The following is a 13,100-nucleotide window of genomic DNA, read 5'->3' as shown; positions in this document are numbered from 1 at the left end:
CACACAATGACCATGCAGCACCCTGGTGATTTTTATGACCCTCATTTTCTGGTAGATTTCCCCCACTCCAGGGTTGTCTACCCATGAATTTTTCCTAGTCTTGCTTCAACTTATTACCTTTAGGGGGTACATGCACTGAGCACTCATCTTTTCTGTATATTTTTTGGTTGAGCTACGAATTTGCGTTCCAAGTTGTGTAGTTAGGTTGAAAAAAGACAATCTATGACTATATAAAAAAAAATGTTGCATCATCAACACAAGTACAGGAGTTTACAGCTCTTTAAAAATGTATATTTGAAATAAAATAAAACAGCCAGATTTTGGTTTTGTTGTTAATTTCATTTTATTGGTTCACAAAGACGCTTCGTGAAAATTTCAGTTCAGCATCTTGTGAGCAGTTCGTATTTTAAGTCACCGATTCATAACATCAAGTAACTGCCACAATACGATATCTTAAATTAACTTCTTTAAAAAGGCCAGACAAGATATTTACATACATAGAACATACTCGTTCTGGTTTTCAACATGCCCATATTACACAATCATACAAACGGCATATACAGTAGACAGTAAATACATCAAAATCCATAAAAACAGACGTTACAGAAAGCTGTACAAAAATAAATTTTTATTAAAAGCAGCTGAAATTGTAGCGAGGGAACAGTACAGAGAAGAACCAGATCACTAAAATTGGCTATGGCCGTCAGGCCTACTACAAAACGCGGGTCGCAAAACGCGAATAGTACATTACACCGAATATGGAGGTCTCTTCACAAGAAGAGGATTCACCGGAGTCTATCCCAGCGCCAAATGGTGGCATCGTCACATACAGCTATGAGAGTACTACTATCCCGGCTGAAGCTGGTCTGTCGGATTGCCGCTACGCATTTGGGATGTGTGAGGGTTGTACACCTGGGAAAAACAAAGAATTGTAATTATTTAAAAATCAAGTGAAATTGGGAAGGGGGGTGTTGTTCACAGACAAATCCTCTGCCTAAAAAGCATAATCAACGTGATATCTTTAAGGCGTCTGTGAAAGCAACAATGGAAGAAAACTATTTCAGAGACTGTTGTGTGGAAATGTGGGAAACTGATTGTGAGACATTTAGCAACTCTGTCACAAAGCTAGGCAATGCTAAACAGGAGCAATGAGATCCATTGAAAGACATTACTGAGCAAATGTGTGACTAACTTAGAAAGAAATCCTACACAGCAAACTTACAGATTAGCACGTCTGCACCAAATTCATCACTGGAGAGATTCCACGCAAAACAGATGCGTAATTAAAGCTGAACTCTGGTGATTAGAAGATGATCTGGACCAGGAGCGGACTGACCATTTGGAAACTTGGGCACTGCCCGGGGTCAGTAGGGGGCCCCATGAGATGCCCCTGGTACCCTTTTTATAGGCTTTTTTGAGTTTGGGCAAGGACACAGGTGCCCCATGATCCCCTATTGCCCGGAGGCCCCATGAGTTGTCAGTCCGCCCCTGATCTGGACAGCTGCACACCCTGAGAATCTCCTTTATTAAAGTGGTAGTAAACTCTCCCTATTACATTTTCCCCATTTTAATAAACAACACATACTTTATATATTGCTGCCTCTAGATCTCTTGTCATCTGCTTACGTTTCCTGCAATGCATTGCTGTTCACTTGACATCACCAGCACATGTCCCGTTTATGGCACGCTTGTCGTGTGTTAGTCCTTTCAGGAACATGCCATGGCTCCGTCATGTCCTCACTGCAGTATTGCTCTGCAATGCCCCATGGAGAATTTCCTGTGTACACCCCCGTGCCGTTGCAAGTCACATGGGGTGTAAACATTGGTGCACAGCACGGGGCACGAGTGAGGAGATCACCTGGATCAAATCCAGACTGTATCTGACACTGCAAAACACATATATAAGAGGAACTAAAGCACTCTTTCTCCATATTAGTACATCGTAGATTAGTACCTGTGGAGTGAAACTGGCATAGCCAAGCCTAGTGCACCTGCATCAAACAGGGTTGCCATAGTAGGCTTTGCTAAAGCCTCTCTAGCCATGAAGGGAGAAAGGACAGAAACCCATATTGCTGCTGACTCGGAAGAAAATAGAGGCGAACCTCGGTTTGCGAATTTAATTCGTTCTGGGGGGCTTTTCGTAATGCGAAAAATTTGTAAACCGAAACGCGATTTCCCATAGGAATGCATTGAAAACCAGCTAATTTGTTCCAGAGGTCAGAAAAAAGTCCTTAAAGTGCACTTTATAAAGAGTTTTGAACAGATAAAAAAAAAAGTCTTTGATCTGTTCAAAACTCTTTATAAAGTGCACTTTAACCACTTCCTGACCAGCCGTTGCATATAAAACGGCCGGACGGTGGCAGTGCAGGGTCGGGTGGCTGTTTATAAACGGCCTCCCCGCACCCTGCTTGTGCGCGTTCCCTGGGTGCTGTGCCCGCTGTGTCCTCGGGACACAGTGAAACACCGATCGTCGGGCACAGAGGTCCCGATCATGTGATCACTGATTGGAGAATCAGTGATCACATGCAAAGTAGTAAGCAAGATGTCACTTGTGACATCATTGCTTACTACGTGTGAAATCTGTGAATGATCACAGAGGTCACATGGTAAAAAGGCTATTCACAACAGCCTTGTACCATGTGACAAGCTGTGACCAATCACAGCTCACTCAGTACTTCTCAATGAGTGCAAGAATGCACACAGAGAAAGAGAAATGATTGCTTTTACACCTATATAGGATGTAAAAGCAATCAGTGTAAAAAAAAAAAAAAAAAAAAATCATCATCCCCCACAAATAGTACAGTGTCACCATGGTGACACTGTACTGCTAGGGTGACAGTATGTAAAAAAAAATTAAATAAATATAGAAAAATAAAATAAAAATGTAAAAAAAAATGTTTAAAAATGATAATTTTTGGTTATAAACTAATTCGGATTTTTTTTTTACTAAAAAGATAACGGAATAAATTTTGGCCAAGATTTATGATGAAATATTATTTGCAAAATTTTATTTAAAAAAACACTTTTTTTCAAAATTTTTGGACTTTTTCATTTACATAGCAAAAAAAATAAAAATCCCAGCGGTGAATAAATACCACCAAAATAAAGCTTTATCTGTCTCAAAAAAATGGTAAAATATTCATTTGGGTACAGTGTTGCATGACCGCGCAATTGTCATTCAAAATGTGATAGCTCTGAAAGCTGAAAATTGGCCTGGGCAGGAAGGGGGTGAAAGTGTCCGGACAGGAAGTGGTTAAGGACTTTTTTACATTTTTCTGCCCTCCAGAACAGATTAATTGATTTTCAGTGCATTTACTAATTCATTTGTAATCATGTCTTTATAAAGTTCACTTAGGCATGAATACTGTACAAAGACATGATTAAAAATGAATTAGTAAATGCACTGAAAATCAATCCATTCCAGAGGTCAGAAAAAAAAAAAGTTAAAAGTTTTATCTCTGTTCAAAACTCTTTATAAAAGTGCACTTTAAAGACATAAAGGGACATGATTAAAAAAAATTTGTGAATGCATTGAAAATCAATCTGTTCCGGAGGTCAGAAAAAAGTAAAAAAAAAAGTCTCATCTGTTCAAAAAAACTCTTCATAAAGTGCACTTTAAAGGCATTGTACTGTACAGGGACATGATTAAAAAAAAAAAACTAAATGCATTCAAAACCAATTAATCCATTCGCATTGCGAAAAAAAATTTGTATACCGAAGCATTATTTTCAATGGATTTTCATTCGTAAACTGAAAATTACGTTGAGGCAATCGTAAACCGAGGTATGCTTGTACATAACATAGTGCTGGCTTCGGACGGGAGGAAAATAAAAACCACACCGAATAACAGTAAGCAGCATCCGAAGGGATCGCCAATTACCGTATATACTCCAGTATAAGCCGAGTTTTTCAGCACATTTTTTGTGCTGAAAAACGGCCCCCTCGGCTTATACTCGAGTCAACGTCTGCAGGGGGCTGCTGTCTCTTAGCTGGCTCCGGTCCCACGACGATCCGGTCCAGGAAGCGCGGCTGCTCCTTCATTCGGTTCGTCCACTGGATGTTCGCGCGGCTGCTCGGCTCCGCCTTCTCACCAGTGATTGGTCGCCAGAACTGTAGCTCAGGAAAGGCACACAGGCGGCCAATCACCAGCGAGGAGGCAGAGCTGAGCGGCCCCGCGAAAATCGAGTGAAGGAGATGCAGGTAAGTGTGCCGTTCTTAGGTACTGCTGCAACCACATATGCTGGCTGCAGCAGCACCATACTGGAACAGGTCAGCAAGTGTCAGTGGGAGGAATAGTGCCCCATCATTGGTGTCACTGATACCAATGATGGGGCATTATTCCTCCCACTGACACCAACGATGGGGCACTTTTCCTCCCCCCCCACTGACACCAACGATTGGGCACTATTCCTCCCCCCACTGACACCAACGATGGGGCACTATTCCACCCCCCACTGACACCAACGATGGGGCACTATTCCACCCCCCACTGACACCAATCATGGAGCACTATTCCACCCCCCACTGACACCAATCATGGGATACTATTCCTCCCCCCCCCACTGACACCAACGATGGGGCACTTTTCCTCCCCTCACTGACAGCAACGATGGGGCACTATTCCTCCACCCCCCCCACTGACACCAACGATGGGACACTATTCCTCCCACTGACACCAACGTTGGGACACTATTCCTCCCACTGACACCAACGATGGGACACTATTCCTCCCACTGACACCAAAGATGGGGCACTATTCCACTGACACCAATATAAGGGTGCTATTCCCGCCACTGATACCAATGATGGGGCGCTATTCCCGCCACTGACACCAATGATGGGGCGCTATTCCTCCCACTGACACCAATGATGGGGCGCTATTCCTCCCACTGACACCAATGATGGGGCGCTATTCCTCCCACTGACACCAATGATGGGGCGCTATTCCTCCCACTGACACCAATGATGGGGCGCTATTCCTCCCACTGACACCAATGATGGGGCGCTATTCCTCCCACTGACACCAATGATGGGGCGCTATTCCTCCCACTGACACCAATGATGGGGCGCTATTCCTCCCACTGACACCAATGATGGGGCGCTATTCCTCCCACTGACACCAATGATGGGACGCTATTCCTCCCACTGACACCAATGATGGGACGCTATTCCTCCCACTGATACCAATGATGGGGCACTATTCCTCCCACTGACACCAATGATGGGGCACGATTCTTCCCACTGATACCAATGATGAGGCACGATTCTTCCCACTGATACCAATGATGAGGCACGATTCTTCCCACTGATACCAATGATGAGGCACGATTCTTCCCACTGGTGTTCCCACCCTCGGCTTATACTCGAGTCAATAGTTTTTCCCAGTTTTTTGTGGTAAAATTAGGTACCTCGGCTTATATTTGGGTCGGCTTATACTCGAGTATATACGGTAGCAAAAACAAATTGTCTCAATTGGGGGGTAAATGATTTTCAGTATCTGCTTGATGTACTGTTTTTCCCTACATTGCTTCATATTACAGTTTACAATAAGTCCCGTCTGCGAAACAGGAGACAATATGTCATGTCCTTGTTTTGGCTGTGCTTTATTAATAGAAGAATAGAGAAGATAGCATTTAGATCATATACAACTAGAAAGTATTTTTGGAACAAAAAAAATATTAAATGTTTAAGTTGCCATAAAGCCTCTTTTGTTTTTAAAAGCCTCAACATTAATAAAATCACCTCCGATTTAAATACGGTTTTGGTTAAAAAAAAATTTCTTTTTATCTGGACAAGTAGATTGTCATGAGGGCAAGTAGATTGGGGCCCCGATTTAGTCCCTGGACAAGTAGTTTTTTTTTTTAAATTTGCACACCCCTCTACTGTATCCAAAATATGTTACTTCGATTCGTATTAACCCACACTGTGGTGTCGAGATAGGACCTTACGCGTGTGAATGTAAGCGCAACGCGTTAATGTCACATAGTGTCACGTGACATCACCATACCACGGTCTTACTCGTTATCCTGACGAGGCTACGTGTGAATGTAAGCGCAACGCGTTGATGTCACATTGGGGTTTATTTACTAAAGCTGGAGAGTCCAAAATCAGACTCCCTTCTGCATAGAAACCAATCAGCTTCCAGGTTTCATTGCCAAAGCTTCATTGAACAAGCTGAGGTTAGAAGCTGATTGGTTTCTATGCAGAAGGGAGTCTGATTTTGGACTCTCCAGCTTTAGTAAATAAACCCCATAGCGTCACATGACATCACCATACCACGGTCTTACTCGTTATCCTGACGAGGCTACGTGTGAATGTAAGCGCAACGCGTTGATGTCACATAGCGTCACGTGACATTACCATACCACGGTCTTGCTCGTTATCCTGACGAGGCTACATGTGAATGTAAGCGCAAAGCGTCGATGTCACATAGCTTCATGTGACATCACATAGCGTCACGTGACATCACCATACCACGCCCGGACACCATGGCAATGGATTATGTGGAGTGACAGCAGTTGGACAGTGATAGCCTCGAGTACCACGAACTGCTAAAGTTTCCCGATGGGAATATGTGAGGGAAGGTCTACAGGGTGGTAAGACTGTATCCCAACACCACAGTGTGGGTTTATATGAATCGAAGTAACATCTTTTGGATACAGTGATAATGGATCCACTCAATAATTCCACACATCACTGACACTCTTGGTCTGGCTCCCCTAATGAACTGATAATTATTAAATATTACTTGTTAACATGAAGTAATTTTTGATCTAAGCCTCGTTTGCCGTCAGAGTAACCGCCGGTCTCATACGGAGGGCTTCACCCCCTTGATTGAGACTATTTGTTGTCATTTTACCCATAACAACAAAAATACTCACGAAGTGATAAGGCGATCAGTACTCCATTGTTATTTGTGTAACGAGGATCGCTAATTAGGCAAATTGTATCGGAAAGCTTTCTCACACTGGCTGCATTGAGAAGGAGCAATTGAGGGGCAAAGTCTACTACCGCCTTAAGTATGACAAAACAGCCACGGAGGCATCAAGCAGAGGAAGCTGGGCAAGGAGCCCATATTTAGGAGCAAAGGAGGTCCCTCAAGATGTGCTGCTGTCCGGATCTTCTTCTAATGCCATCAGTGGTGAGCTGAATCGGCACTCCAACCCTTGGATCGCCATCCCTTGTTTTGGCTTCACCTGCAGCAGTGTTTTTGCACTCTACCCTTGCAGTGAGGTGCCGCCCATGTTGCAATGGTTGAGTTCTTAGTTTTATGCAGGGAAATTAAAAATAAGTTACATTTACCTTGTCCTTCACTCCCAAAGGCCCCTGCTCTTTATGCGACCAGTCCCCTGAAACCACTTCTCTTCAGTGCCCGTCCACGGGTTGCAAGAGCATTGCGCACAGTAAGCTTTTATGAAACTTTCAGCAAACATTTGCAAAGCTTTCGGCAAGCCTCAGCTCTAAGCCTTTACAGTGCCCTTCGGCTGCTTTTGGAAGCGTTATACGCAGATCTTAATGGGACTGCTGATTGCCACTTTAACCCCTTCACGCCTAAGGGTAAAACATATCTAAATGCCCAAGCACAATTCTGCAATGATGATGTGTGTTAGTAAAACCGTACAGATCATCACAACTACTTTGTACATCCAGGTGGATTATACCACTTTTTTTTTCAGGACAAATTGGGCTTTCATTTGGTGGTAAATGGTAATGGATATCTCCTGATTTTTTGTATTATCAAAGGAAAACTGGCCCACACAAATGACCTGGTGTGTTTCTTGTTACTACCACACCCTACCATCAAAAGAACCCAAAATACATTCTCCAGCTCTTGACGATCGCAGCGATACCATCTATGTGTATGTTATTTGTTGTTTGTACCCGTAGTACAGCCCAGAACAATAGTGTGCATTTTGTTTTGGTTTTTCTTACCTAAAAACACACTGATACCAATTTTTTTTTTAATCCTGACCTTTGACCCTGACCTTTTGACCTTGACCCAAACACTTACCCTAGCAATGAACTTGATCAAACCTTGATCTAGGTATTTGTTCTTTATTTTTTAATATTTATATTTTTTTTTTTTTACAAACTTTTTTCCCCCTCTATGCCAGGAGGTACAGAGATACAATATATCTCTCTCCTCCATTCATAGAGAAAAAAAAAACAAAAAACAAGAGGGTCGGGCTGTACAGTGACTGATCACTGATAGCCAGAGGCTATCACCGCGATCATGTGACCCGGAATCAGGAGTTCCGGGTCCCGATCGTTAGAATGGAACCCTGAGTGATACCGCAGTTTTTGTGCTGGGAGCGCGCTGTGCGGCGCGCTCCCAGCAGAAAGACAGGTACGCAAATATGCGGTCCCATAGAAAAAAGCCCAGTTCTGTGAGGCCGCATATTTGTGTCAAGGGGTTAAACAAGCTGCTAGCAGGCTTCAGCAGGCTTTCAACAAGCTTCAAGTAGTGCTGAAGCGTGCTAGCAGCGTGTTTAAAGTACCAACCAGCACTTCCTTTAGGATCTGTGTTCAACATTTACAAACTGGAGCTGAATGGTACTTTAAATAACTTCAAAGCTTGCCAAAAGCTCTGCTAATGCTTAGTTAAAGCTTGCTGTTCACACTGCTCTTATAGAAGCTGAAGCGCATGTGAAACTGGCCTTGGTTGTACTTGCATTACCCGCCAAAGCAGTTAAAAGTAGTTTGCAGCGTTTTCTCACAACATTTCATTCTGCACACCTCTGTAAATTCTTCCCACCATTTCTACATGATTAAGCAAGACAGCCAAATGAATCTCTAAGCAAACCCTTTCAGTATAATTATATTTTGTGTAGTGGGAGGAATTATGAACACTGCCAAGTCTCCGCAAGATCACGTGCATCCTCCCGCAAGAAACAACCGCACAACGCTCCTGATCCGACCACCCAGACACCACTCACGCCGACCCCAACCGAGCTTGACCCAAAGGACTAGAACACTAGCTGAAAGATATTACAACGATAAACCCCACTGCACGCTAGACAATCTCCAATCAAGCGCCCCTGGACACCATCCCTCCACACCTGATCCACACTCCCTTAAACTCCAGCTACCGGAAGACACAGCGATGAGATACGCCACCACACACTGGACTATCCACAGCCACGCCTCCCACCGCACCTATCCGCCACCCCGTGTACCTGCCTAAATGCCTCTTCCACTCCTCCTCATACTCCACTCCTCCGTTCGCAAAATCCCTTCTCTATATCCCTCTGCTCCTCCCAAACTGCATATTGTGTCCTCACTGCTTCCTTCGCCCCTCTATGGCACCCACCACCTCCTCCTAATATTCCACCCTCCCACTAACCCAAACACCCACGCTGGTAGACTTACACGCTCCTGCACATCCCGCTCCCATGCCACCTTTCTTCTCCTTCTAACAGCGGGGGACATCTCCCCGAACCCTGGCCCTCCACCACCTCGCTCACCCACAAAGCACCCTCCCGCTTCCACATCCTGCAGCAAGCCCCGCAACTTAGTATCTGTCCCCCTGCTCCCTAAAACCACCCCTCCGTTTTCATGTGCACTCCTGAACGCCCGATCGGTGAGCAACAAGCTTACTGCCATCCACGACCTCTTTGATTCCCACGACCTCTTTGATTCCTGCTCCCTCAACCTCCTAGCGATCACAGAAACCTGGATCCAGCCCACTGACTCTACCTCCCCTGCTGCACTCTCCTACGGAGGTCTCATCTGGACCCACTCACCCAGGCCTAACGGTCGTAAAGGTGGTGGGGTTGGTCTGCTCCTGTCACCGCAGAGCACCTTCCGAGTCCTCCCAAACCCCCCCTTCCTTCAAAGCCCACTGCGTCTGACAATTCTCCCCAACCCCCCTGAGGATTGCTGTAATCTACCGGCCTCCTGGACCCGTATCCCGCTTCCTTGATGACCTTTCCGCCTGGCTACCCAATTGCCGACCTCCTCCATTCTTCCTACCACTCCATCCCCCACAGCTATCTCCTCCTGTACCACTATCCCCTCCCTCCTAGATTGTAAGCTCCAAGGAGCAGGGCCCTCGAACCCCTCGTGTATCACACTGTATTGTTATCGTACGGTCGCATGTTCGGTCTTCCATTGTAATGTACAGCGCTGAGCGAACTGTTGGCGCTTTATAAATACTGTATAATAATAAAAATATGGGATTTAAATAAATAAAACATACTCAATACTGCAGCACCTGTGTAATGCTAAAGCTGTCCAACGCCGACTAACACCAAGAACATAACGTAATACAGTTAACACTGCAATAAAAAACAATTTTACAAATTGGAGAAAGCATTATAAAGCATGCTGGGTAGCTAAGCAGACACCTACTTGGCTTTGTGTGGATCTTCTACTTCAAGATCCCAGACATACAACTTTCCCACCTGGTTTCCAAGTGCAAGCATCTGGATACGGAAAGAGTTATACGAGACAATTAACATTTCCTCGAGATTGCTCTCAATACATATTTTTATACTATTTTAAGAGAAAAAAAAAAAAAAAAAAAAACACCTGGCACACAGTAAGGATTATAACCAGTTCAGCTTCAGAACAATTTTTTAAATTTTTCGCATACATGTAAAAAAAAAAAAAAATCTACATTTTTTGACAATGAAATTAATTAAATCCCCAGAATAATATATTATTTTCCTGTAGAATAAAGAGGTTGATATTTGCACAACTGTTTGCAAATTTTTAGGAGAAAATATAATTAAATGAATTTTAGTGCAAAAATACACAATAGAATACCCATTTTTGGTTAAAATATAAAAGAAGAGGTTGCATCGAGCAAATAGATACTAAACATTCCATGTCTTAAAATTACATGCACCCGCGATATCACCAAAAACTACAGTGTCCAAAAGTCACCATAGGTGACGCTTATAAGAATTTACAGCTCATCAATTTCGAGTCAACTAGTTCTTATGCTAGAATTATTGATCTCACTGCCATTCGCGGTGATATGTCACACATGTAGTGCGACCACGGTTTACATACGTGTGCACACCCTGGGCTTGGGTAGGTGTGCGGGGGTAATAGTGGTTATGACAATTTTCTTAATTTTAATATATTTTATTGTAATTTTCTTTAACTTTTTTTCTTTTACTTGATTGCTATTACAAGGGGTAAATAAAGCCCTATATCAGTGGTTCTCAACCTGTGGGTCGAGACCCCTTTGGTGGTCGAACGACCCTTTCACAGGGGTCCCCTAAGACCATCAGAAAACACATATTTCCGATGTGTAAAGAGCAGCTACTGTGTTGAAAGCAGCTACTGTGTTGAAAGCAGCTACTGTGTTGAAAGCAGCAGTACTGGAGGTAAAACGACACTCATGAATTATAATTACTGGGTAAATAATTTTATGGTTGAGGGTCACCACAACATGAGGAACTGTATTAAAGGGTCACGGCATTAGGAAGGTTGAGAACCACTGCCCTATATGATCGCATTGGGCAGGTGACAGGTACTCTTCATGGAGATATTAGGGGTCTAATAGACCCCAATGTCTCCCTTGCCCTTCACACCATCTAACCAAGCACAGATTGGCTTGGTTAGATGTGTCCTCTGGCTGTTCTGGCCAGGAAAGGGTGCATCTGTAACCAGAAGTGACAGTTTCTGGTTTCACTGTTTGTCTGAGAGATCAAAGCATGGATTTGCCTCGGTCTCACAGCGCTCTCCCTCCCCTAGCTGGTGACTGATCCCGGGAACCACAGGAGGAGGGGATACTGACTATGGAGCTGCTGCATCACTTTCAAGCCGGCTGAAGAAAAAGCACACAAGCTGATAGCTGCTACTGCAACCCCTTCCTGCCCAGTGCCATTAGTACAGTGTCAGTGTTGTTTTTTTTTTAGCACTGATCACTGTATTGGTGTCACTGGGGATGTCAGTAACACCAAGTTAGTTCCCCCCCAGTATCAGAATTCCCGCCGCCGTCCCGCTAAAAGTCGCTGATCGCCGCCATTACTAGTAGGGAGAAAAAAAAATCCCAGTATCTATACTGCCATTTGTAAACACTATAACTTTCATGTAAACCAATTAATTTACACATTGGGATTTATTTATTTTTTTTAGCAAACTACATTTTGGCCTAAATTTATGACGAAATATGATTTCAATTATTTTCACTGGACATGTTTAATAGCAAAAAGTCCAAAATATTGGTTTTTTTCCCCTCAAAATTAATCAGTCTTTCTTGCTTCTAGCACCAAAAATGTAAAAAAAAAAAAAAAACCCTGTACAAGCGATCGAATACCACCAAAAAAAAAAAGCTCAATTCGTTAGGGGGGGGGGGGGGGGGGGAGGATGTAAATTTCATCTGGGTGCGGTGTTGCATGACCACACAATTGTCAAAGTAATGCAGCACCGTAACACAAAAAATGTCCCGGTCAGGAGGGCAAGTGGTTAAAAGGTTCATTTTCTGGATGTACATAGCACATTCAAAGAGGTGAACTGGATATGCAATTTTACATGAAGTACCCCGTTCTTTACCTCCTTTGGGAAAATCACCAGAAAGCAGTTTGCACTTTCTAAAGCTCGTTTCTAAAGGTTTGTATCCAGGAAGTTTACATACACTTGTACTCAAAAGTTTGCATACCCCGGAAGAAATCATGAAATTTTGGCATTGATATTGAAAATATGACTGATCATGCCAAAAAACTGTCTTCTTTAAGGATAGTGATTATATGAAGCCATTTATTATCACAAACTCCTTTTAAAATCACAACAGAAATCACCCAAATGGCCCTGATCAAAAGTTTCCATCCACTGGAATGTTTGGCCTTGGTACAGACGCACACAGGTTAAAATGGCAATTAAAAGGTTCAATTCCCACATCTGTGGCTTTTAAAATTAGTGTATGTGTATAAATAAATCAATGAGTTTGTTAGCTCTCACATAGATGCACTGAGCAGGCTAGATACTGAGCCATGGGGAGCAGAAAAGAACTGTCAAAAGACAGTAACAAGTTAATGGAATTTTATAAAGATGGAAAAGGATAGAAGTGAAAGGTTTAGGAATCTCCTGATACTGAGAAAAACCCACAGGTAACCTCAGGAGAAATACAGGCTGCTCTGGAAAAAGAT

The 13,100-nt window shown here is 43.4% G+C and overlaps 1 protein-coding gene across 1 annotated transcript in view; it reads right to left on the bottom strand.

The window, feature by feature from the left end:
- Positions 1-318: 318 nt before the first annotated feature.
- The window catches only part of EED (embryonic ectoderm development), a 65,770-nt gene continuing 52,988 nt past the window's right edge, over positions 319-13,100 (bottom strand). The window contains exons 11-12 of the mRNA XM_089662417.1: positions 10,351-10,424; positions 319-912 (exon numbers count right to left, since the gene is read on the bottom strand). Of these exons, the coding sequence (XP_089518543.1) occupies positions 786-912; positions 10,351-10,424 (201 nt within the window). The 3' untranslated portion in view covers positions 319-785. The remainder of the gene's footprint in view (positions 913-10,350; positions 10,425-13,100) is intronic.

This window comes from Staurois parvus, unplaced genomic scaffold, assembly GCF_062004578.1.
Source record: "Staurois parvus isolate SC_StPar_1 unplaced genomic scaffold, SC_StPar_1.0 ptg001468l, whole genome shotgun sequence".
NCBI lineage: Eukaryota > Metazoa > Chordata > Amphibia > Anura > Ranidae > Staurois > Staurois parvus.
The sequence above is the reverse complement of the archived record's forward strand: the minus strand, read 5'-3'. Positions and strand labels throughout refer to the sequence as shown.